The sequence below is a fragment of the Cervus elaphus genome, chromosome 5 (genome assembly GCF_910594005.1).
Source record: "Cervus elaphus chromosome 5, mCerEla1.1, whole genome shotgun sequence".
NCBI lineage: Eukaryota > Metazoa > Chordata > Mammalia > Artiodactyla > Cervidae > Cervus > Cervus elaphus.
Window position 1 is genome coordinate 97,340,358 of NC_057819.1, and position 26,366 is coordinate 97,366,723.

At 46.5% G+C, this 26,366-nt stretch overlaps 2 protein-coding genes across 6 annotated transcripts in view; one reads left to right on the top strand and one right to left on the bottom strand.

Annotated features, from left to right (window-relative positions):
• Positions 1 to 15,520, bottom strand: part of ZZEF1 (zinc finger ZZ-type and EF-hand domain containing 1) — a 92,184-nt gene extending 76,664 nt beyond the window's left edge. For both annotated transcript variants that reach the window (XM_043903438.1, XM_043903437.1), the window contains exons 1-5: positions 15,040 to 15,520; positions 7,122 to 7,266; positions 3,583 to 3,777; positions 1,876 to 2,047; positions 353 to 552 (exon numbers count right to left, since the gene is read on the bottom strand). In XM_043903438.1, coding sequence (XP_043759373.1) covers positions 353 to 552; positions 1,876 to 2,047; positions 3,583 to 3,777; positions 7,122 to 7,266; positions 15,040 to 15,393 — 1,066 coding nt within the window. In that variant the 5' untranslated portion in view covers positions 15,394 to 15,520. The remainder of the gene's footprint in view (positions 1 to 352; positions 553 to 1,875; positions 2,048 to 3,582; positions 3,778 to 7,121; positions 7,267 to 15,039) is intronic.
• Positions 15,521 to 15,586: 66 nt separating this feature from the next.
• On the top strand, positions 15,587 to 26,162 carry LOC122694562 (neuferricin). 4 transcript variants are annotated; one of them, XM_043903450.1, is made up of 4 exons: positions 15,587 to 16,221; positions 19,629 to 19,769; positions 20,828 to 21,014; positions 25,838 to 26,162. In XM_043903450.1, the coding sequence occupies exons 1-4, from the start codon at positions 15,966 to 15,968 to the stop codon at positions 25,902 to 25,904; spliced, it is 651 nt and encodes a 216-aa protein (XP_043759385.1). In that variant the 5' UTR covers positions 15,587 to 15,965; the 3' UTR covers positions 25,905 to 26,162. The 4 variants fall into 4 exon arrangements, with proteins under 4 accessions (XP_043759385.1, XP_043759384.1, XP_043759387.1 ...); XM_043903449.1 differs by lacking the exon at positions 25,838 to 26,162 and adding an exon at positions 21,530 to 22,444 and having other exon boundaries at positions 15,597 to 16,221; XM_043903452.1 differs by lacking the exon at positions 25,838 to 26,162 and adding an exon at positions 21,530 to 22,444 and having other exon boundaries at positions 15,606 to 15,951.
• The last annotated feature ends 204 nt before the right edge of the window (positions 26,163 to 26,366 follow it).

A 26,366-nucleotide genomic window follows, 5' to 3' on the forward strand; every position in this document is an offset into this window, starting at 1 on the left:
CACAAATATAAGAAAAGGTCTGGAAGGATCCATACCAATGAATTCACAGTTACAATCCCTGAGTAGTGGGATTTTGAATAATTTTTTGTTTGTGTAAATATTTCTAATTTTCTAATAAGAAAAAAAATTTTTTTCATTTAAAAAGACTTTACTGCTTTTCTATAACTTTTCAAAACACTGAATAGGTGAAATAATGAGCACTTTGATGTACATGATGAGAAGCAAATCAGATCTCCAAAGAAAAACAAACAGCCTTTCTACTTCAGAGGTCTTCCTGCCAAAAAAACAGGACTTCCTTCCTCCCCTCCAGTCCTCTTAGTTAGAAGGGCAAGGTGCCTCTTGGTTGACTCACAGAGCTGACTGATGTTGGCATTTTCCAGCAGTGTCACATAGCCAGTGACATTGCTGGGAATGTGCACGTCGCGGACTTCCTGAAGATCGCTGGCCGTCCTCCCCACAGCTACGGTCACCTGCTGCGGCATGTAGCTCTGGTCAGTGGCCGCCACGGCAATGGACAGGTGCCTGAGTACGACATCTGGCTTCATTTTTAAACTGGAAAACACAAAAAGAAAGCAGAATACAGGCTGAGAACTGGCAGGGCCCACAAGTCCCACTTCCAAGATCTTATAGGTGATATATACCCAAAGACTGACTCCCCTAAAAGCAACTAACTTGAAAAGCTGGCTACTAGTTTCAAAGTTCTTATGACCTTCCCAAGTTTCTAAAATTCCTTTCAGTTCAAGATCAATCTTCTAGTTCTTTATTTTTTTTAAGGCTTAAACTTTATTTATGTATGTATGTATTTTTGGCTGGGCGGGGTCTCTGATGCTGCTCGGGCTTTTCTCTAGTTGTGGCAAGTGGGGACTACTCTCTAGCTGTGGTGTGCCTGGACTTCTCACTGCAGTGGCTTCTCTTGCTGTGGAGCTCAGGCTTTAGGGGTGCAGGTGTCAGGAGTTGTGTCACGGGGGCTCAGGAGTCCTGGCTCCCAGGCTCTAGAGCACAGGCTCAATAGTTCTGGCGCACAGGCTCAGTTACTCCGAGGCATATGGGATCTTCCCGGATCAGGCACCGAACCCATGTCTCCTGCACTGGCAGGCAGATTCCTTACCATTGAGCCACCAGGGACACCCTCTATTTCCTTTTAAGATACCAGTACAGGCAGGAAAGTATAATATGAATATTCTAATAAAATTCCTTTACCCAGTATGAAGCAAGTTCTAACTGTATCCAAAGAACTGAGTAGATTTGCTCATGTATAGATGGCTAAAGAGCTTATTTATCCTTTATGAGAAAACAGTAATTATTTCTATTTCCACCAACTGAAATCAGCCCATTTTCTGATGGGACAGGTGATATTTTAGACAGCAGCTTCAGAACATATAGAAACATCACAGTTGACTGTCGTCAGTTTCACTTCAGGATTCTTGACCACCCATTCCCTCTTTCTCTACCAAACTGGCCAACCTAGTTGCATGCACTAAATGTGTAGAAATGATCTTAAAATCACATCAGATATAAGAAAAGTATCCCTTGTTCCTTGTGACACTAACCTTCCTGAAAAACTAGTGAAAAATGTCTGAAATTAGTATCATAAATACTAGTCAAATGTTAATTTTCTCCCTTAAAATACCAGTAAAGAAATTATCCATATTTATGAATATACGAACATGGTTATATAATTTCACATGATTCTTTTAACTCAATTCTTACAGCATCTTCACAGATAATCACAAGAAGAAAAAAACTAGGTAGTTAAGTTAAAAAATAGTCTAAAATTTTAAAAAATGATTTTTTTAACACATTGACAGGGTAAGAGAAAGAAAGCAGGTAATTTCCTTGGACCTTCACCCAAGAATCTGGTATTGTGGCACCCACCGAATCCAGTGTGATCGGGCGCTGCCATCTGACTGCCAGTAGGATGAGGTTTCTCCATTTGTCATCTTGTCAATGTCGGCAGGGTTGGAGGATGTCTCTATGTAAGCGTAGCACTTCGCAACAGACTTGAGTTTGTCCATCTCTGGGCTTCTAGTTAGATCTCCAGGGCTCTCTGTGAGAAAAACCAGATTTTATCATGACATCTTTTTCACAAAGCATTTTTTAAAAAGGTCATTTAAAATATCTAACAGAAATATTCCTGGCACTTTGGCCCTAGAAAAATAAATGCTCTGTAAAATCTCCTTCTAAATTGGACAACATGTATAAAGAAGAAATTGGCCAAGGACTGTTCCACGGGTTGGTTGTAGTACAGCATAAATCACTGATATATTTGCAAAACTAACCAAGAGATGAAAATGGTGTCTTGCAGTTTTAACTTACATTTCTTTAATTATGAGTGAGACTTTTTAAGCCACTTGTTTATAAGCCACTTGTGTTTCTGAGTATGGCTTTGTCCTATCCTCATCTACTTGTTACTGGGTCACAAGTCTTCTTATCAATTTATACATTTTGTATATATTATGTAATGTATACACACACACACATAATAAGTAATATTTATTGACTGTTTATTGTGAACCACGCATTTTTCTACACATTTTCTATGTATTAATTCATTTTAGAGATGAGGAAACTAAGGCGATTAAGTAATTGCCCAAGGTCAGAGTTAGTTAAAAAAAAAAACACTGCCACAATGTTACAAAATATACCTTTGTTCCATAAAATGTTATCTGTCTTTTGACTGTGCTTATGATATGTTTTTGCTTTACAGAACTTTAAATTTACATACAGTCTAACTTACTGATCTTTTCTTTTGTAGTTTCATGTCCCACTTAGAGAGGTTTTCCCATGTCAGGGCTTTTATAAAGTGGAACTCCTTCCTTCTAGCACTCTTACAGCTTTCTTTTTGGTTGAACTTTTTAATCCATCTGAAATTTATTTGATTAAGTGGGTTAAGAATCTAGTTTTATTTTTTTCTCCAAATGTCTAACCAGTTCCCTAACCCAATTTGTAGGCTAATTCACTTCCTGCCCTGACTTGTAATGCTAACTAACTACATCTGGTACCATGTTCCCACATGCAACTGGGTCTATTTCTAGACTGTGAGACTCCACGGACCCGCCAATTCACATTATCAACTTTTGCTGTGGTCACCAGTGAGTCTGTAGTGGCTTCCCTCATTTATTCAACAACTATTCACTGAGCACCTACTGTGTGGCAAGCATAGTTCTGGGTCCCAAGGATAATGAAGTGAATAAGACAGACAAAAATGCAAGTAAATAAAAATGCTACAACTTCAGGTAATAAGTGCCATTTAGACTTTTAAACCTGCAAAGGGGATTGTGACCAAAGGGGGGAAGTGGAGGCAGTGGGGGCATCAGTCAAGAGTAATGAGGAGAGGCCTGCCACATCTGAGCGGAGACTTGGGTGATGAGAAAGCAGTTGGGTTAAGAATAAGGCAAGGGGGAGGGGGAGGGGAAGGAAAGGGAAAGGGAGAGCAGTTCACATTCTTCTGCTACAAACTGGTCACTATATTTTCATAAATAAAAGCAGGGAGGAGGGCTGGCTCATCCTGTCAATAAACACTCACTTGGAAGAAATGATCACCAGGCATCCTCAAGAACAGCCCCACCCCCGCGCACATACCCTTTTCTTTTTGTACCAGCTGATCCAGAGACTCCTTCAGAACAGAGGCCCTCATGGTGCTCATGTTATTGCAGTGGTCCAACATGGGGTAGGGGATGACGGTGCTGGAGAGCCGGTTGCGATGCAGGAAGCGCAGGATCATTGCCGCATGGACATCCAGGCCCTCCTTGGACTCTGAAAATATGTCTATGAAACCTAAGCAGAAAAAGTCCATTTTTTATGTTTTTGGGAACCTACCACAATAGGTTCCACATCCCCTGCCTGGCGGCCTAGAGGAATTATCTGAATCAAAAGCAGCCATTAAGAATCCTCTCTGGTAGTTTCAGCTTTAATCATTTAAAAATCTAAAGACGTTTTTAAGAAATGAACCAGTGGTGATCTCAATTTCAAAATTAATTTCACTGTAGTTTCACAGAAATTTTAGAAGACTTAGAATAATGATTATTTCTTTCCATCCAAGTTTCCAATTTTTATAAGGTTAATTTATAAATTTAAATACTAACTAGAAATTTTTGAAAAAGTTTTGCATATTGAATATAGGCTAGGAATAAAGTTCATCACGTTAGAGTGTAATGGTGTGACTGCTTTTATGCTAAGCTACAGAAGATAATGATAATGAAAATACAACCATTACCCTGACCACAATTCCTGACTGCATTTTATAGTTTTCGAGGTTCTTCCACAGACATCATTTCAGTCAGTCCCCAGAGTAAATGGTGGCGGTGGAGGGTGGAGAGGAGAAGGCACCAAAGGGTCTGGTACCCTCCTCTTACAACTGAGGAAATGAGGCTCAGGTGACACTCCGGGTCAGCAACAAGGCGGCAGGACTGGAAATAGCCCCTGCACTGCTTTCAAGCGCTCCCTCCACCACTCCAGTCTTCTCTCTCCGCAGTGGCCCCTCTGAAGGCTCCTCCATCTGTCCCTCCCTCTGCTCACGGTCCAGACTCTGGCCTCAACACCTCCGTTCACACACCCACCCAGGTATCCTAAGTGGCTCCCCGGCTGCATTTTCTCTGATGTTAACCTATGTAACCTTTCAAAAACACAAAACAGGCCATGTCTGAAGTGAAGTGAAAGTCGCTCAGTTGTGTCTGACTCTTTGCAACCCCATGGACTATACAGCCCATGGAATTCTCCAGGCCAGAATACTGGAGTGGGTAGCCTTTCCCTTCTCCAAGAGATCTTCCCAACCCAGGCTTCGAACTCAGGTCTCCTGCATTGCAGGTGGATTCTTTACCAGCTGAGCCACAAGGGAAGAAGCAGAATCAGATAGGCCGGTTCTAGGGCACAATTTCTCCTCAGGCTCATGTTTAGCTTCAAAAATTAAAGCAGTTTCCTTCTGCTCTAATAAAATCTTTTTGTTTCACACTTAAAAGCAGTTTCTCCTGCAGACTTCTGGAATCCTGCTCTTGTTATTGTAGGTTCAGCTTCAATAACAAGCTTTCAACTGAGGTGCACATGACCCAGACAGTTAAGTGAAGAGAGAATAAACACGGCAGCTTTTCCTGGAGCTCAGACATGCTTATAGATTTGGGGAAGGTTTTCTTTGTTTGTTTGTTTCTCTTTTACTTTCTAATTAAAACAAAAGTACATATATTATCATTGTATTACTGGATGAACTGTCACAAGCTGAGCACACCCAAGTGAGCAGCACCTAGAGCACAATTCCAGAAGTCCGCAGGAGAAACTGCTTTTAAGTGTGAAACAAAAAGATTATATTAGAGCAGAAGGAAACTGCTTTAATTTTTGAAGCTGAACATGAGCCTGAGGAGAAACTGTGCCCTAGAAGTGGCCCATCTGATTCTGCCTCTACACAAAACCAGGAGCCCCTGGTTTGATTTCCCAAGCCCCAGAAGTTTACGCCATCCCTCGTATCTCCTCTTTCAGGTCCTCTTAACGGACACCCAGGGTAATACCCAGACTTCATGCGATGACGCTGCTGGTACTGCACTGATCTGCTCCCAACAGACTGATGCTTGTAATGGGAAAACTTTTATCATATGGTGAAACAAGCAATGAATCTGGTAAATGGGCTGTCACTTTTTTAACCATTCAGCACTCATACAAAGAGATACGAAAGGAGTAAGTGTCAGTCTAGGTTAGACAGAGGGACCAGGAACGTGGGATTCCACCAGAGAGATGAGCTCAGCTCGCCAAGTTTCAGCCTAGGATTGTGATTTTTTTTTTTTTTTAAAAAGAAAAACTCTTTTAAGTTAAAATAAAAGATAAAATATTTCAGTAGAAAGTCCTAAGTCACAACCCTGCTAGAGAAGGTCTGGCCCCCTAGTTTTTCGAGCCTAACCCCATCGCCCCTTAGGGTCGCCCAGAGCAACAACGCGCTAAGTGTTGCTGGGTCCCCTGGTCTCCACTCCTTTCCTCTCCTCCCAAACACCTCTTTAAGGTGTTCAAATAAAGCTCCTGAGGCTACCCATATGCTGGTAATACAGAGGTGGGGGTAATACGAAATGCCAAAAGTTAGCTATGCATAATTCAAAGTGTAATTTTTACTGCCATGAGGACAGGAGAAAAATTAACATGTCAGGCTATCTATAATGCTCTATAAAAATTACGTAATTCAAGACAATTTGAAGAAGAGCAGAAGTAGGCATTCTTCATTAATATACAGAAACCCTCCTTCCTTAGCTCAATACATCCTCAGTAGGAAGCCGGAGAGGTCAATCAGAGTTACATTTATGGATCCAACAAGTCTGTTTGCCTCCCTGCTGCCTGAGATCCTCTGTGCTAAATATTATGACTCCAAGTGCAAAAGCAGGAAAGCTCCTGGATAAAATGAACTGAACCAAAAGGATGACATGCCAAGTTTCATCTTTTCCTTTCAAACTCAATTGCTTTCTCACTAGAAAAAAAACAAGAAAAGGTAATATTATTTTGATTCTGTTTCTGAGCTCCCTAAATAAAACCATCAAAAAATATATAGACAAAGTTTTTTCATAGAGACAATGCAGAGGTACTGTTTCATTTTAAGCTATTTTTATTCTCACAAATTTCAGAGCAATGGCTTTCTAAAAATTAAAAAAACTGGGTGCCTACCAAGTGCCAAACTACTAAATGTGAGGACTCAGCAGAAGTAAAAGAGAAGGTTCCCTGCCCTCGTGGAGCTCACAGGACAAAAGTGAAGTCAGATATTTACAAACATGTGAGTAATAATTAATTAATTAGCACAGTGATATGTGCAAAAAACAAAAACAAAAACAAATACACAATGCTAAAAAAGCCTACAACTGGGGCCAGGGAAGACTTCTCGAGAGAGTGAAACACAGAGATCCAGTAAGGAAGGTAGCCTCATGACAACGGTTCATAAAGATGGGAGAACTGCTCAGCCACCGCTGTGTGGGGAACACAAGAAATGATTACACTCAACACACATTCAGATCACAAGCTTAGTGAAGGCTATCAGAAAATCATGACTATTTCATGGTGCCCACAAGCTTGTCTAATTACAACCCATATTACAGCAAAGCTCATTTGAGCTCTAAGAGAGCATTCTTCAGCATTCAGCCCTCAGATGAGGGCCTCACCTGGAACAAGAGAGCAGGCTTGCAACTGTCTGATGATGTGGCTCAGCTCTCCCTGAAGGTTAGCTCCACTGGAATTCTTGAGGGCCTCCAACATGTTCTCAGCATCAACCGTACCATCACCCTCAGCATCAAACTGGGCAAAGGCCTACAAGACAAGAGAGGCAAGAAAATCAGGTATGTATGGGTTCCAAATTTTGAATAACTGACACTTCTTAAGACCAGTGATTTTTGTTGTTATTGTTGTGGGAAGAGTTCAGATATATCATTCAAAGAACAAATAAGTTTGGGATAGTAACTCACGATGTTCTGCAAAACGTGTGTGGACAAGTATTGTTACCTGTAGGCACAACATCCAACATCGTCATCTCGTCTCTTTCAAGAGAGTAAGCCCCCTGTTCCCAGATAATTTCAGAAGAAAGCAATCACTGCAAAAATGTTCAACTGGTTACAAAGTGCCAAACACAAAGCATTGGCTTAGGTAGCATCTCAGGTTTAGTAGGGCTTTTTATTTTAAACTCTCTTTGGACCTGAGAGCTAATTTGGTTTATCTACTTTACAGCCCTGTATACACTAACCTTTAACAATAATCTAATTTCACCCTGCTCATGTTGGGGAACTGGGTACAGCATGGGATTTGGCTTGAATCCTGCTCTGTCACTAGCTGGCCATGTGACTTCACACAACACACTCCCTTGCCTCCATAAGCCTCAGCTCCTTTTTTTTTTTTTTGGCTGTGCTGCGCAGCATGTAGGACCTTAGTTCCCAGATCAGGGATCAAACCTGTGCCCGCTGCATTGAGAGTCTTAACCACTAGACCAGGGAAGTCCTTCATCCTGTTCTTTTCTGATTAGACCCAATCAGGAAAGCTGAATTTACTTTGGAAGTCACACACCCAAAGTAAATAAGAAGAGATCAGAAGAAACAGACTGTGATGAAGATGAGACTAGAAATTACCCTGTGAGAAAAGCTTGGAATTTCCAGTGAGGAGAAAAGATGACTGGGAGTAACAGACTCCATTTCAAACATCTGATGGGCTATTACGGGAAGGAGTAGTTATAATTAAGGTCATCAGATGGAAGCTATAGGGAAAAGCTCATCATAAAGACGGATGCATCTGTTTTTGTTGGGGTGTAAAGATGGATTAGGAGGCTCCAGACAGAATGCCCAACTCATCCCTCAAAGCTTCAGTTAGCAAAAGCTGGACAAGGAGTCATCAAGAGTGTTCAAAGATGTCACAATAAACAAATGCATTTACCTCTGCTCCCCCCTGAAATTCCACTAAGACCATATTATAGAGGGAATTTTTTTTTTTAAGTAAAAGGACAAAGCAAACAGGAGATATTGCAACAGCAACAAAATTTTGGAAGCTGGGAGGCAGATGGATTTCTGGGACTATGGATAAATTAGAATATGGACTGGGTGTTAATGAAACAGATATTAACAGGACAGTGAAGACCACTAACTGAAAAAACTAAGTTACAGAAGAGTACTAGATAGAAAATGATCTCATGTTAGTTTAAACAAAAAGCAACTATGCACTTTCCACATTGGTACCAAACATACATAGATTTATCAGCAGAGAGCCCCTTGGACACCACGGAGATCAAACCAGTCAATCCTAAAGGAAATCAACCCTGAATATTCATTGGAAGGACTGATGCTGAAGCTGCAGGTCCAATACTTTGACCGCCTGATATAAACAGCCGACTTATTGGAAAAGATTCTGATGCTGGGATAGATTGAAGGCAAAAGGAAAAGGTGACGACAGAGGATGAGATGGTCAGACAGCATCGCTGATTCAATGGACATGAATTTGAGCAAACTCCGGCAGATGGTGAAGGACAGGGGAGCCTGGAGTGCTGCAGTCCACAGAGTTGCAAAGAACTGGATACAACTGAGCAACAACGATAATCTGAAAGAGTACATATCAAGATATTAATAATGGTAATATGACAATCTACATATGCTGCTTTTATAGTGATAAAGAGGAAGTTATAAACATTAAAACATTTGAAGCACACCCTAATGTGAAGAGTAGAGCCAATGGGTGTGGAGGGAGGTAGAGCAGAAGCACAGCCTCTGTCTGCCCTGAGGCCCCAGGACGTGAATGCACAACACCAGTAACAGCTCCTTCACGTTGTAGCACAGTGAGGAACAGTAATACTGTACGCTTCAAAGTCTGAGGGGATTAGCACAGCGGTAACCCACTCAATGCGGAATGACAGATGGTTTGGGAAGCTCTGAATTAATATTTGAGCACTCACTAAATTTTAAGCAGTGCACAAACCATTTATTCCACATAACAGCAAGATTACTATTAACCTCCTCATTTTCAAGTTGTACATTTTACAGAGAGGTCAGAAAACTTGCCCAGAGCCACCCAGCTAGTATTTGACTCCAAGGCTCCAGAGCTCGTGTTCTTCACAACCCCATTCTCCTTCCTTTGACCAGATAACCCCTGGGGTTCCTTGCTGTCCGAGACCAGGTGCTCCAAACCTCTCTCTTATCCATCCCTTTCCTCCATCTTCTAACCCTTGCTCTTGGCACCTTGCGCCCAGGCTTACTCAACATCAGCCTTAAAGCTGAGACTCACTCTCTCTAAATCGCAAGCAGCCCTCAAGCCCTACTCCCACCAGAACTTCTGCACTTCAGGTGCCACCTGCATCTCAAGTGCTGTCTGTTCCCAACTTCCCACACAGCTCTTGCTGGTAAAAATTCTATATGAGCAAGGCTATACGAATAAGTGACGTTTTTCTATTTTTAACAGACTCTGTTGATCTGTCAATAGTTAAAGGATATGATCAAAAGAATTTTCAAACAAACAAAAAATAAAGACAGTTTGGGTGAGAAAAAAAATCAGAACAGTGCTGCTAACAGCTTCACTGAACAAATATGTAATTTCCTAACACTTGGGAAATTTTTCTTAAAAAAATGCAGAGGTTTTGAAATCTACCACTTAGCACCTAGTTTGTCTCACAGAAGCCAATTTACTTAGCACTTATTTAACACCAGCTGACAGGGAGCCACTTACGCCTGACCCGGGCTTGGCTCTGTGCACACTGGGATGTCAGGGTGGAATCCTGGCTCTCCAAAATCCCCGCGGCCTAGGAGAAGACAGAGCCACAAACCAGCAGCAGCAATGTGATGGGTATGATCGTTACAATAATAGAAGTAACAGCATAACAAGTACAAGAGCTAATAGTCACTAAATTCCACAATCCTAAGGCTGGTACCACCACTTTAACTAGACAGGGAAAGAGAGGTAAGGGATTTTGCTCAAGGTCACATGGTTAGGACTGGTAAATGATGGAGCTTGGATGGGAATTCCGGTATGATTTGGGACCCCACACTGTCAACCACTGTGACCTGAGCTAACAGACACTCTGGAGGCCAGAAGCCCAGGAGTGGTAGAGGCATTTGGGGGAAACGGCCCTCAGAAAAATGGGGAGCCACTCAAATTTCTAAAGCAAGACAGTACACAATGAAGTGGTAGTCTGGAAATCAGGGAAAGGCAAAACAGAGCAGTGGCCTTTCCTCCATAGTTCTTGAGGATCATGAAACTCTCCAAAAGAAACCAATACCATCGTGTCCCCCACAGCAAAGCATGCAGAGCCAGAATAACCTCCAATTCACCCAGGACTGTCCTCTCTGCACTGCCTCATCACTATCAATGGCCAGCGCTCAATGAAGACTTCCTGTGTGCTGGAGGCGTGCAGGCAGGCGGCGGGGCCCTCGGAGCCTCACGCAGAGCAAGACCACACGGTGTGCTCTAAGTGTCAAAAGACCTGTGCAGAACAGGAAATAAGAGCCTCAAGGGAAGGAGTGAAAATACCATGATACAGAAGCCATCTGAATCACACCAGAGGAGAGGATCGGTCCCGACCGTCCTGACCAGGTGATGGGGCCAAGGAGGGGAATCTTGGAGAACGCACAGAAGAAAGGGCCACACACTGGACAAGGCAAGCGTCCCACGGGGGACAGAAGTAGGTGAGGTCAGACAAGGAGACAGGCCAGCCTGCAGCCTCCACCTCATTCCGAGGAAGAAGTACCTGGTCCCTTTGGCAGTGAGGAACCCTTACAGGCTCTCAGCTGAGGGTAAGCCCACTTCCTCTTCATGGTACACATATGTGGCTCTCATACTCTGTCTTGAAAGGGCACAGAATTACATCTGCATGACTCTATTTGCATAGTTCTTGGGCTCAGAGCCATTCTAAATTAATCAATACTATGACATGATAATGCCAAGACAGTATTTTCTCCAAATTTCCTCTAAACTCCAGCAGTGACTAAGAATCTTTTAAAGTTTTCACTAAAACTATATTTAACTGCTTCCTCAATGTCAATAAACATCTTCTTGGGAATTCTCTGGCAGTCCAGTGAGAATCTGAGCTCTCACTGCCGAGGACTCAGGTTCAATCCCTGGTTGGGGAACTAAAATCCCAGAAGCCATATGGTGCAGCCGGAAAAAAAGAAAGAAAGAAAAGAATTATCTTCCTATTAAAAGGTAATGGATTGAATATAAAATATGAAGCTGGAGAATGAGCACTGTCAAATCAAACACTGACTCTGAGCAGGGACTGTGCTAAGACAATAAATAAATGAATTTAAAAAGTCCTTCCTTCAGACTTTACAACCCTACAAATCTCACAAAGTAGACACCAGAGCTAATAAGGCAAATTAATCAAATAAGACCTGTTCATCCTAAATCCCCAACTTCAAGCCATCTGCTATCATCCTGTGCTCAGCACTTTTTTCCTGCTCTAGAGCATATACATGATCTACTGGAAGCATATCATAGTAAGAGCACAATATCTAATCTCCGAGTCAAATAAGAATTTAATTTTAACTCCAATTCCTCTTCTGCATAGGAGTCAATTAAATACTGCTCCTTGTGAGCAAATCAAAGACTCCTTTTCCATGGACTACACCCATGAAGAGAAGAGGTGTGTTGTAACCATAAAATGATAACGTTTCAGACTTTGGTCCCCGATATAACTTCAAGAATTTCTTTAGGACAACACCTCAAGCAAGCAAGGTCACAGGAATGTGAAGGCAAGACAGCTGGACAGACATGGTTGGCAGCAGGAGCCAAAAGAACCAACATACACAACGTGGAAATTTTCACCATTACACTAGTAAATACTATACCCCGACGAGAACCTGCTCTAAAATTTGGTCACTGCTGGCTTCCTAGCCTTGTTCTCCTGCTGCGTTCTATGATCTAGCCATGTGAGTCAAAGATGGCGAAACTGTAACCCAATATCTGTTCTCCTCTTCCTCAGTAATTTAACTACTGGTTTTTAGCTGAATATATGGCCATGGAATAAGGGCTCTTTCCCAACCTCCCCTGCAGTTAAGTGTGGCCATGTGACTGGGTTTGGTCAAAGGGGTTTGTGGCCCTCTCCTTCCCTTTCTAGCTGACTGTGGACAGCAGCAGCAAAGGAGTCATGTGGGTCACTAAGTAGAAGGTGACTGTGGAAGATGACAGCACAAGATGGACAGAAACAGTCCCTGGAGACTGTGAAACTTGCATGTATCAATCCTGGACTGCCTACTTGGACTTTTACAATAAAAGCTTCTTTATTGTTTAAAGCACTGATGCACTGGATTTTCTGTCCCTTGAATCAGTTTGTAGCCCAAAGACATCATACCAGTCTTCCCGATTGTCTATTCTGTGGACATGGGGCTTGTGCACGTGACACCCGCTGTCTGAAAACAGAGTTCACACCTTCTGCTCCTTGTCTGCTTTCAGTCTTCAAAACTCAGCTGGAAAGTTACTTTCTCAGTTATATCTTCTTTGACACCCTGGATGAGGTCAAATACTCCTGCTATTTTTTCATTAGGCTTTCCCTTTTCCTCACCACACCTACAAATTGTTGGGTTAATATGCATCTCTTTCAGTACTAAATACTCTTTTTTTAAAAAATGTGGACCATTTTTTAAAGTCTTCATTGAATTTGTTAGACTATTACTTCTATCTTGCATGCCTGCTCAATTACTAAGTCCAGTCTGACTCTTTGCAACCCCAAGCAAGAATACTGGAGTGGGTGGCCATTCCCTTCTCCAGGGGCTATTCCCAACCCAGGGATCCAACCAGAATGTCCTGCATTGGCAGGCAGATTCTCTACCACTGAGCCAGCTTCTGTCTTATGTTTTGGCCTTTTGGCCCCAGGTCATGTGGGATCTGAGTTCCCTGATCAGGGATTGAACCATACTCCCCTGCACTGGAAGGTGAAGTCTTAGCCACTGGACCACCAGCGAAGTCCTAAGCAGTAGATACTCTTTAAGAGTAAGTATCTTGCTTTGTCCACTGTCATTCAAGTCCTCGGCACTCAGTATATGCCCAACAAGCATTTGCTCAGTGAAAGAATAGATAAAGTCATAGCCCTTGCGTGAATTATGGACCACACCTCAAGGACTTCTTGGCCTTACATTACAGGACTCTTGAAGCTCTATTCCTGTCAGACACTCTCACATTTGTAAACACTTTCCCCCCATTGTCTTATCAAGATATCTGCATAGCTCTTTCTGACTGCTTCACTTTCTCATTTTACGTCTAGGACTAGAGTGGAAAGTACTGGGAATTCCCTGGTGGTCCAGTGGTTAGGACTCTGCACTTTCACTGGGAAGGACAGGGTTTGAGCCCTGGTCAGGGAACTAAGATCCCACAAACACTGCAGCCAAAAAGAAAAAATAAAAAAGCAAATTCCTGGAGGTTAAAAAAAAAAAGGAGACCTTTCACTAAGTAATATGACTGACATTTTCAAAAGCCGGATGCCTTACAGGTATTCTTAGAAGAAAATATAAGACACACAAACTACATTGTCTGAACTCTGGGCATGTAGAGGAAAACATTTAAAAAATATTTGAAAAGCCTCTGGTTTTAAAGTGTAAAATAGTCTCTAATGGCATTAAAATACCTTGTCTGTTTGTTTATGTACTCATCTCTCATTGACAATGAATATACTACATGGTTTACCCATTTTCACAAATTAAGTACCTTTTTGTTATAACACTGTGGACTCAATGAAAGAGGGCCTTAAGAAGCTAGTACTGTGACATAAGACAAACAAACAAAAGCCAAGAAATCTGAGTGACAGTCTCAGTTTCCTCAACGACTCACAGGGTGATGTTGGATCAGATCGCTTCTTAATTCTAAAATGAAGTGTCTGATACAGATAATTCCTAAGATCCCTTCCAAGGAAAATACTTTGCTGCCGTAACAATTTGCTGTTAATCACTTAACAAAGCTGATATTGGTGATTATGCCCCAAACAATATAATCACAAGTAGTCACAGGAAACCTGGTATTTACCCAATAGTTGTAGGTTCTAGGGAGGTTTAAATGAGACTAAAATATGACCCTTCAAAGATCTAAAAACCAATGTGGGTTTTGGAAAAGCTAGTTTCTGCGAGATGAGAATGGCTTTCAGAATGTGAATTTTTCCAATATATGTTATTCTCCTCCCACATTCGTTAGGACCCCACACTGGACTCAGAAGGTGCCTCTGCAAAAACCCACTGGCCAGTAAAACCGAATGGTTTTCATGGCCACTCCCTGATCCCTGCACTACAATCCCCTTAGGCCATCCTGGAGGGCAGCTGATGCAGCGTCAGGCAACAGCACAAAGGTCTGTGCTACAGCAACATGCAAAGACATCTTATCCAGTACTTCTGAGCCAGAACGGCCAGCCGAGGCTCTCCACAGCTCTAGTAAAGGTTAGAGAGATTGACAGTCGGCTCCCGGACTGAACAGGCTGGAAGCTCCCACTGTGGGTCCCGGCATACCCAAGCTCCTATTCTCAGAAGCTGCCAACCCTCCATTCCTGCCCAGCCACTCCAAAGCCACTGCCTACCTCTTCACGCCCTTAGGGCCGACCGCCCTGCCCCCGCCCCATAATCGCTAGTCAGTCCTGACCTCCTCGAACCGCTCGCCCGAGAAGCCGGCGCCACGAGCCTCCAGCAGCTCCCCGAACTGCTCCAGAGTGACGGACTCTTCGCCGCGGCCCAGGCGCTCTTCCAGCCAACGCAACAGCGCGCCGTGGTGCCTGGACACCAGAGACTCGCAGGGCGGCGTGGGCCGCAGAGCAGCCGCCGCCTCTCGCAGCCGGGCCGGCTCCAGCAGCGCCGCGGCGGGCGGCAGCGCCGGGGCCGCAGGACCCTGGCCGGGGGTCGTGCCCGAGTCCGCGGCCCAGTCCTGGTGCGGGCCCCAGCCCTCGCCCCCGGCGGCTGCCGCCTCGTCTTCACTGCTGTGACTCGGAGCGTTCCCCATGAGGTCTCCGTCTCGGGCGCCCGGCTCTGCTGCCGCCGCCGCCGCCTCCCCGCCACGACCTGTCAACCTCCGACGGCACCCGGCGGGCGGGGACCGGGAAGGGACGACGGCGGCGGCTGCGGCTTCCGGCTTCCTCGCCGACAAGCGAGGACTGCTGTCGCAAAGGCGCCGTTAAGCGGACACCACCAGCTGTCGTGAGACAGCAAGCCGGGGACAGCCTGATTTCCAAGAGGGCGCTTTTGTCATTACGTCTACGTAACCTGCAGCCTCCTTTGCTATCATCTTTGTTGGGGGCGGACAACCGGCAGGCCAGAATATCCTCTCGCTAGTCACTTCCTTAGTATCTCTCAGCAATCGCTAGCTATGCTGGAAAAGTACGAGGAAGGTTGGAGCCAAGGAGTGAGCTTTTCGCCAAAGACTTTCCCTTCCAGTGCCCCATTGTCCCCTTAGTGACATGCGGACCCGGGAAAGCGCGCGTCGCGCCGGTGACGTCGCGGCCGGTTCTCCGCCATCTTAGCTGTGGACCGAGAGGTGGCAACTTCGGAGGAGCCAAGAGGGGTACGGCTGCGTAAATGCCGGGGCTCGGCGGGCGTGGGCTCTGGCTGGGCCTGGCCGTGGCTGTGGCGGCAGCGGCGGCGATGGCCGCACGGCTGATGGGCTGGTGGAGTCCCCGCGCCGACTTTCGCCTTTTCATACCCGAGGAGCTGGCCCGCTACCGCGGCCGCCCAGGGGACCCGGGCCTCTATTTGGCCTTGCTCGGCCGCGTCTACGATGTGTCCTCTGGCCGGAGGCACTACGAGCCCGGGGCCCACTATAGCGGCTTCGCAGGTATTAGCAGGGCGGTTCGCGCCTTTTCCTGCTACGACGCGGGCGGGTAGCCGCCTGCGCTTCATTCATGCACGTATTCATTTATTCGTGTGTTCATTTCCTTTTTTTCCTCCCCACATTTCGTCAGGCCAGCGTGGGGCCCGGGCTCCGCTGCATCATCCATCTGGTGTGTTTTGACTATGGGCAACTGTCACCGGCCTCTATTCTCCCTGTCTTTCCCCACTGCTCCTCCTGACTAGGTTGGAGAAACACATCACTTGCCTCTTGTCAGTTACTCTTTCCCGGCCTGCAGAAGCTCCCAGGACCTGCTTTGGGCCACACTGCGTGGCTCTCAGGGCACAGAGATGAGTCGCTGCCCTCAGGGTTCCCCAGCTGATTCCAATCATTTCTTCAATGTGTCCTAGTGAGAAGTGACTTCCTTTCCCCCATCCCAGGTTTCCCTAAAAATAGTACATTTGGTTTAATTTGGTTTACTTCTAGTACAAATGCTTATATCTGTCTTAAAGAAGTTTATCAGGGGACTTTCGTGGGACCCAGGTTAGATCCCTGGTCAGGAAACAAAGTTTGAATGCTACCTGCAGGGAAGGTTGACAATCCCACGTGCTGCAAGTAAGATCTGGTGCAGCCATATAAAGTTCATCAGGTTAGAGCACAGGGAAGGAGTCTGGCCATCTTTATACTTAGAACAAAGTTGGGCATATATTAGGCCACAAAGAACATTTGTCAAATGAGACTTATTCTAACCCTATTTTACAGCCCGGGAGGATTGGAGGATGTAATTTGCCTAAAGCCCTCACAACTAAGTCCTGACTAGGACCATGCCTTTTAGAGATGTTGCTTTACCAGCCTAGAGGAATGACCACCTCCCAGATTAAAAGAGAAAAAGCAAAGGAGGAGCAAGCCTAAGGCCAGTGACTAAGCTGATATTAAATAAGCATTGTCCATTTGTCATTATCTCTGGGGAGTTAGGAAGTTGCCTCTGGCACTTAAATACAAGGCATGTCCCTGTCTCTAGGGAGAACTTGAAAAGTAGAAGCACTGACAGAGAAGGAATTACGTGCAGTTGATGATGCTGAGGTCCTCAAACAGTAAGAGAGGGAAAGGCCTTACCCAGGGCTGCCCAGTGAGTGAGAAGCAGAGATGCAACTGAAATCAAGTGTTTTATTCACCTGCCAGGTGAGGACACTTTTGGATGCACTCTCCTGCCATGCCCTGATGCAGCTGTCACGGCTGTATGCCCGTGTGAGCAAAAACCTCTCCCTTTCTGGGGTGATTTTTCTTTTGCGACGTGCTCTCCTGTAGAGTGAGTTCCTTTGTGTCCCATGTTATTCACCATCCATTTATTAACCACCACCATTAGCTCGCCTTGTCCCCAACCCCCTACACACTCTAGTAGGGAAGTAGATACATTCCCTTATTCATTTGCTCAGTCAGTATGTTTATTAAGATACTCAGATCGTATAAACTCCACCCTTTTAGACAGTACAATTTAGTGGTTTTTAACTTGGAAAGTTGAGCTTTCCTGGTAGCTGAGCTGGTAAAGAATTGGCCTGCAATGCAGGAGACCCCAGTTCGAGTCCTGGGTCAGCAAGATCTCTGGAGAAGGGATAGGCTACCAACTCCAGTATTCTTGGGCTTCCCTAGTGGTTCAGACAGTAAAGAATCCATCTGCAGTGTGGGATACCTGGGTTCGATCCTTGGGTTGGGAAGATATCCTGGAGGAGGGCATGGCAACCCACTCCAGTATTCTTGCCTGGAGAATCCCATGAACAGAGGAGCCTGGTGGGCTGCAGTCCATGGGGTCACAAGAGAGTCGGACAGGACTGAGCAACTAAGCCCACACAACATGGGGAGCTGCGTAAATATCACCACTGTCTTATTCCAGGGCATTTTGTCACCTCCCCAAAGAAACCCCATTTTTGTTAGGAGTCATTCTCCATCCCCTCTGACTACTTGGCCCCTGGCAATGAGTATCTACTTGCTGTGTCAAAAGATTTGCCTCTTCTGGCATTTCATGTTCATGAGTCATACTTGTGACCTTTTGTGTCCGGCTTCATTCACTTGGCATAATGTTTTCAAGGTTCATTCATGATGTATTGGCGTCTATCAGTACTTTATCCCTTTTTATGGCCAAATAATATTCTGTTGTGTAGATTTTGTTGGTCTGTTCATTATTTCTTGGATATTTAGGTTTTTCCCACCTTTTGCTTATTATGAATAATGCTGTTATGAACATTATGTACCAGTTTTGTTGTGGACATGTGTTTTCAGTTCTCTTGTGTATATACCTAGGAGGGGGAATTGCTGAGTCATATGGTAACTCATGTTTAACTTAATTTATATTTTTTGGTTGCACTGGATCTTCATTGCCGCACGCAGGCTTTCTCTAGTTGTGGCAAGCAGGGACAACTCTTCATCGTGGTGCACGGGCTTCTCCTTGAGGAGGCTTCTCTTGTTGCAGGCCACAGGCTCTAGGGCACACGGGCTGCAGGAGTTGTAGCTCCTGGGCTCTAGAGAACAGCCTCAGCAGTTGTGGTACATGGGCTTGGTTGCTTTGCGGCATGTGGCATCTTTCCAGACCAGGGATCAGAGAATGATCAATTTCTTTAAAATATCAGTCTAAGTGTTATACAGAAAATAGATTAGTGGAGGACAGAAATAAACACAGGGAGACCTTCTGGGCTTTACCCTAATCGCTTAGATGAGAGATGCCGGCAGCCTGGGCTTGCTTAGTGGTAGATGGAGCCAGGTAGTCTGATACAAGAACTATTTAGGAAGAAATTATAGGACTTAGGAACTAACTGGATGCGAGGGATGAAGGAGGTGTCAAGGACTGCACTTCTGGATTGAGCAACTAGTTATGAACTGAGATAGGGAGTATTAGATTGGAGGCAGGTTTCCAGGGACTGGGGATGCCGTGTGGACATTTTGAACTTGTGATGTCTGAAAGTCCTCTAAGGAATGTTGAGCAGACAACTGGATATACAGGTTTGGAGCTCAAGATACAAATTTGACACCTTTGGTATCGAGGTGCTACTTGAAACCACGAAAGTGGATGAGATGATCAAGCGGAGGGTGTAGATGGAGCAGAAGAGATGAACAAGAATCGATCCCCGAGACTGGTAGAAAACGAGCTAGAGGGGTAGGAGGAAAACCAGGACTGTAGTGTCACGGAAGCCAAGGGACTCCGCCGTGTGAAATCTTGCTGAAAGTCAATGAAAGAATGGGGTACGTGCCAGAATGTGTCTCCAGGATCCAGGAGCATCTGTCACTGAGGAGGAGGGATTGGCTTTGCTTGGGGTTGGGGAGTAAGGGTTTTGGGGAGGTATTTCTCAGAAAATAGATTCTTGAGTTGGTATAGTGTTGGTGATTTACAAGTTAATCTACTGGAAACATCTCTCCTGCAGGCCGAGATGCATCCAGAGCGTTTGTGACCGGGGACTACTCTGAAGCAGGCCTTGTAGATGATGTATCCGACCTGTCATTTTCTGAGATGCTGACACTCCAAAACTGGCTTTCATTCTATGAGAAGAATTACAAATTCATGGGTAGGTATTCCGCAGGTCATTTCCACAGATTTAATTTAGTTGTCTTGAATGTGTCGCACTGCACCGCATGTGAGATCTTAGTTCCCTGACCAAGGATCGTACCCATGCCCCCTGCGTTGGGTGCTCAGAGTCTTAGCCACCAGACCACCAGGGAAGTCCCCGGATAAACCTTCTAGAAGTGCTTTCTGCTGCTTTTCTTGCCATATGACAGGGGCTGCTAGTGAAGGCCGCTTGTACTTTAGGACTTGGGAGATAAAAGTCCCTGCATCTAAGAACTGATACCTTCTTGGCTCTGGCCTCCTGAAGCTGCTCTTGCTGCCATTGCTTAGACCTTACAAATTATGACAGATTTTAAACTAAAACCAGTCCACTCAATGTGTCCACTGAAGGACTGAGCCAGAAAAGAATGATGGATGGGGGAGAGCATGAGCTTGGGGTAAGACCTACTTACTAGCTTCAGAGACTCCCAAGCTACTACATCTCCCGGTCCATCTCCCAGGACCATGGGGCACTGATATCTCTCTCATAGGGGTGTATGAGGATCACAAAACATTGGTAAAGTGCCAGCAAAGCTCCTGATACTGAGTGAACGCTCGATGGATGACTTATTTATGTTACATAAGACAAAATAATTCAATGTGGGGAAGAACTTAGCCACAAAAATGTTATGCAATTAGCGATACATTCGTCAAGCGTGTATTGAACACCTGCTCACCTCAAGCGCTGTGAAACACTGAAAAACGAGTGACAGGTGGTTCTACTCTCGGGGACTGATGTCTGGAAGGGGGGAAGATTTTATGTTTTCTGTCCTGGAGGTCTCTACACCCAGAACAGGGAGGCTTCTATCCAGAGTGGTATAAGACATTGAGATGTCGGGGCAGAAGGTGCCACAAGTCCTTCCAGCCAGCTCCTGATAAACCAGCAGCCAGCCGGCCGCCATAGAGCCCCAGGGGCAGAGCTCTCCTGGGGACTCAAGCTCTCCTGGGCTTTCCGCAGGAGAGGCCTCTGTCCTGCCCCTGCCCACCACCGCGCTGACGTCAGCTTTCCTGCCGCCACAGGAAGGGTGATAGGAAGGTTCTACGGAGAGGATGGGCTCCCCACCCCAGAACTGACCCAGGCAGAAGCCATGATGACCAAAGGCTTGGAAGCGAACAGACAGGAGCTGATAGAGAAGCAGAGGTTCCCACCGTGCAACGCTGAGTGGAGCTTCATCAGGGGTAGCCGGTTCTGGTGTTCCCAGCAGAGGTAAATGGGCTTCCCATCTGTTCCTCCCGCCTCTCCCCCAGATCCAGCTTCTAGGTCATCTGGTCTGAGTTGTTCCCTGAGGCCATAAGTTGAGAGTTAACCCAGGAGAATTTTGTCAAGACCCATGTGCCCTGGGATAGTGATTCTTAAGCCAGACAGGGCTTCTGAGATACTCCCAGGCCAGTGAGGGAGGGGGAGCCTTTCACTGGGGTTGTCAACCAAGCAGGGAAGTGGGGCTGTCTCCTGGGAAGGCAGACATCTGGGGCCAGGGGAAGCGCAGAGAAAGGAGGACTCTGCCCTCAGAAGGGGAAGTTGGAGGAAGCCGGGGTGGGTGCGGGGGGAGAGCATGAAAGTTCAGGTGAACACTGCAGACCATCACCTTGGGAAAACACCAAGATGGGAAGTGGAATGGCTTTCACTTCTCACAAGGCCTGGCTCACTGCCTCCTCCCTCCCCTCTCCAGAGACACTCAGGAGTTAGTGCTTATAAGAAGCCCTCTTTCCTTCTTTCCTTAGTGGAGGTGTGAGCAGAGACTGGATCGGCGTTCCCAGGAAGCTGTTTAAGCCAGGTGTCAAGCCCCACTGTGTGTGTGTGAGAACAACTGGCCCCCCGAGTGACCAGTTGCCGGAAAACCCTATGCACAGAAATCGTGGGGACCTGGACCACCCCAACTTGGGGGAGTACCCAGGCTGCCCACCACTCGCCATCACATGCTCTGTCCCCCTCTAAGCTGTAGCCTGTGTGTCCGTAACCCCCAGGGAACCCTGCCTAGAGCCCTAACAAGCCAGAGGATGGCTCCTACGTGAACGAGCGAGCCTGGGAAGACTGGGCTACACTCTGCAGACGGGACTCCTGCCCCTCCGTGCGGGCTCACCGTCTGGTGACTGAGGCCAGCGCATGGCACCCTGCCTGGTACTGGTCAGTCTGTTGTTGCCGCTGTCCCTTGGGTCTCCTTCTCCTCTGGAGTTGGCAGACATTGATGGGCACAAATATGACCAACTCGAAACTCACTGGACCGACACACAAAAGGACTCTGCGCTCCAACAGCTTCTTTCCCAGGGCCTCCTGGGCTGCCAGATCAGCCGCTGGCCTGGCCCTGCTTGTAACGCCCACCCCGGTCAGGATCAGGGGCTCTGGCACTCCTTCACCATCCAGAAACAAGCAGACACATCCAGAAAGTCCAGATGAATGAACAGTGCTAACACAGCCCTGTTCCCGTTCCCCATGTGCTATTGTGAGCCCTTTTACGACCATTCTTATATGTAAGACCTGTGCCCGAAGGCAAACATGAATTGACAACCAAAAGCCACACTGAGTTAATCTGAGCTGGGCCCATATAGAGGTGAAACAAGACAGGCTGATTCTGGAAATGGAAAAGTGTTTGCTTGTGTAGATGCAGTAAATCCAGATGTCTCTGAACAGAGCAACAATTTATGTAGTCCTTTGTGTTTTTAATTAAAAAAAAATTTGGCTGCGCTGGGTCTTTGTTGCAGCGTGTGGGCACTGTAGTTGTGGTGCAGGGCTCAGTTCTCTGTGGCATGTGGGATCTTAGTTCTCTGTCCAGGGATCAAATTCGTGTTCCCTGCATTGAAAGGTGGATTCTTAACTGCTGGACCACCAGGGAAGCTGCAAAGCAACTATCTAAAGCAAGGATATAATTCCTTTCTTGAACACTTCAAATCAGGGACGTGCATCTGTATGTACACACGTGCTCAGTCGTGACTGACTCTGTGCCTCATGGCTGTAGCCCATCAAACTCCCTTATCCATGGAATTTTCCAGGCAAGAATACTGGAGTGGGTTGCCATTTGGGATGGTGTGCTTTCAAAGGGAGAAGTCCGCGTTTTGAGCCAGAGGCAGTTTCACAGCCCTAACACAGACCCTGGGCAGCACAACATCCAAGCCTGGGAAAGGTTGCAAAAGCCGGTACCAACAGCCTGGACGGTGGGCAGTGTGTCCAGGGCCATCTGTGATCGCCCACACTGGGCCCAGTTCACGTATTACCTCTTGGATTCAAGTTAGGCAGTTGGGGGCAAGGAGTGTTCCTACATTACAGATGAGGAAATGAACCTGGCATGAATCCAGGTTCAGAGTCTCCCCGTCTGCACCTTCACCTCAACACCTCCCAATCCCCTCAGCTGTTGACCCAAACATTCTCTATGCTTCTTCCTTTCTCTGTCTCCTCTCCTTTATCATTCATCTCACTTAATAGCTTTCCAGGCCCCCTGACTGGAAAACAGGGGCCGCCTCCCCTTAACCAGAGTGGCTTGCTGCCCTATGGCCGCAGCTGCTCCTGACCCCTGGACCCTGCTCCAGGCACCCTTTGCCGCCCAGGATCTTCCTCACCTGCCTTTTAGGACCTCTCACCTCTTCCTGCCTCCCTCCCTTAAGTCTGCATTCAACAGCCCACTTCCCTCCCCTCATGCCAGATTCCTCTCAAATACCTTATCTACCTACCTCCTGCCCCAGCAAAGATTTTGTATTTTAGGAGTAAAATTGCTTTATGATGTTAGTTTCTGCTGACGACAGTGAACCAGCCATATGCATACACATATCCCCTTCCTTTCGAGGGCCACCCTTCCCACCGCCCATCCCAACGAAGCTTTTGAAAACGCTGCGCATGCTCGCTGTCTCTGCTGCTCAGCCCCCATTTGCTGTGTAACACAGTCGCCAGGCTTCTGCCCTCTGCTCAGCAGCCGGCTCAACTCTGCTGGCAAAGCCATTCCACATTCAGTGATTACCTACCTGGACCTGTCACATTTGAGGGCCTTCATGCAAGCGCCCCTTGGCTTTTTCCTCATTTCCCTTATCTCCCTCCAGCGTTCCTTCTCAGCCTCCTGTCCTCCACACAACCCTTTCCTCTGGCTTCTTTCCTTCAGCTGTCGTCTAGTTCGGGCAGCCTTCCTGATCATTTCTGCAGGCACCGTGGACTCCACAGTGCTGGCATCCAATCTTCATCTTCTTCCTCGAGATTCTTCTGGTTTCCCTGGCTGGTTCCACCATCACCATCTTAAAGCAGCCCCGTCACACCACGGACTCCACCCAACCAGCCTCCAGGTCCTGGCGATCCCACCCCCTTACCTGCTCCCAGCACTCCTCTGGCTGAGGCCTTCCTTTCTCACCTGCTCTAACTGTACTCCCTCCAGCTGCAACCCCGCAGCCCCCTGCCAAGTCATCTCCTGCTGATCAGGGCATTATTCTCCAATTAAACCTCTTCCATGGCTCGTGCATCTGTAGAGATTAGGTGCTAGCTCTTCAGCAGCACAGGAGGCCCTTCTGTGGTCCGTTCTCTCAGCCTCCATTCTCTCTCCCACCCCCTCCCACGTGCTCGGAGCCCTCCAGCCTCCACCTTGCTGCTTTCTGCGTGCAGCACCTTCACCCAGGCCGTCCCTTCTACCTGGAATGACACCTCTTGTGCTGTTTGTCCAGCTCTGTTCCATGGTAACTCAGTCAACTGGAAGGCCTCGCCAACTGTCAACCCACCAGTGGATTTAGACGTGCTTTCCTCTAACAAAATAACTGTGTTCACTTCTAAAGTAACAACCATCACAGTGCCCTGTAACTATGAACTTCCTGCCAACCTCTCGCGTTGGACTGCAGACTGTCTTTAAAAGAGACGGGGACTGAACATTACTTGGCTGTGTAGCCCCACGGCTACTGTACCTGGCACATGGGAAGTGTGCTATTTGCTCTGTTTGGCAGATGAGGCAAGCACGGCCTGAAGAACTTGATAAAGGCACAAAGCAACGAAGCTGAGCCTAGAACTCAAGGTTCTTGTCCTGATTCAGTGCCATGGTCCTGTATCCAGTTTGGTGTGTGTCTGCCCTCCTGGAACAGGACAAACAATAGGAGGCGGACTTGTTCCAGGTCCCACACACCCTTGAGCACAGTGTCTGAGGCATCCTGGTAACTCAGCCCCAGGCTGACAGAGGACTAGTGTCATTGCCACTGCTCTCCTGAGTCATTCAGTATTTACCAAGCACCTGTGTCCCCTGGGGTTGGGGCTGGGAGGAGAGTGAGGCTCCGGCCCTCAGGGAGCTCACAGTGTGGAGGAGTGAAACCCTGGCTAGAGCAGCCAGAGGTCACTCCTGGGGGAGGAACGCGGGGACAGCATGGGGGCCAGGTCCAGAGATGTTTAGATCTTTCCAAAGACAAACTGAGAAAGAAAAGGAACAAAACAAGGCATACGAGAGTCATCCCAGCCACGTATGGACTAATCCGATTTCCACCCTCGAAAGCACTTCTACTACCCGGGCCCCCAGACTCCTTCAAACGGACAGCAGACACGACTCCACCGGCCTGCACCAGGGAGGACCTCACTGTGTAAGCCGCAATTCGTGCTTGCCCAGGAGGGAGGACGCATCACTTACTACGGATCACCTTCCTCAGGGCAACCCTGTGAGCCAGAAGAACCATGGTCACTTCTATTTTATAAACACGAAAACTGAGGCACAGAAATCATGCCACTTGCCTGTTTTGTACTCACTTAGTATTTACTGACCTAATATGACCAATGTTCTCCTCAAGGATGGCTGTTAGGATTACTTGGGACTATTTCACAAAAGCCCCTAACAGTGCCTATTAATTATGAGAAGCCACCAGAAAAGGAGATTTATCAATCGCTACATTTAGCCTGAACAAGGGGTAAGCAAAATGGAGGATGGGTAAAGGAAAGGAAAACACTAGTTCAAGAAAGCGTTGAGGGCCAGGTGAGCTACTGGATTTGTGCGACTGTATGGGGGGGGGGGGGGGCGGGGGGGGAATGGGTCACAAGACTAACTTGCAAACCCCTAATCTTGCCTTGGTGTTCTCTGAAACCCACAGTCATGGTCCTCCCTTCAGACCACAGCCAGCAGAAACCTCACCATGGATCTTCTCGAGTCGCTCCTAAATAATTGAGTCAGGGAATTTCCAGGGTCTGCGGGAGAGCTGCAGTGGGGTCAGGGGGCTGAGCTGGAGCAGCTGTGGTCACGGGTGTCACCGTGAGCTGAAGTCTGGGCCAAGAGCACGGTACATCCAGGCAGCTGGTGGTTATGCCCACAACAGCTATTTTTTCACTGCTGTCAACAATGTGTTTCTGAAAAAGGTGTTGGAAATTCTAACTTTCCTGGAGGGTAGTTGTTAAAGAAATGTATTCACATGTCAGGAGTTTAAAGACATTTTGTGTGTTTGTTTTTAATTCTTATTGGTACTTTTTGCATTAAAAGGAACTACAAATGTTATTAAGGTTTCCACTTTAAATGCACAATTTTACCTCATTTTATTTATAAGGACTTGTTACAGAAAATGCAAATATCAATATTTGAAAAATACATTCTATTACACCAACTCCAAAGAAACAATGCTAATAAGC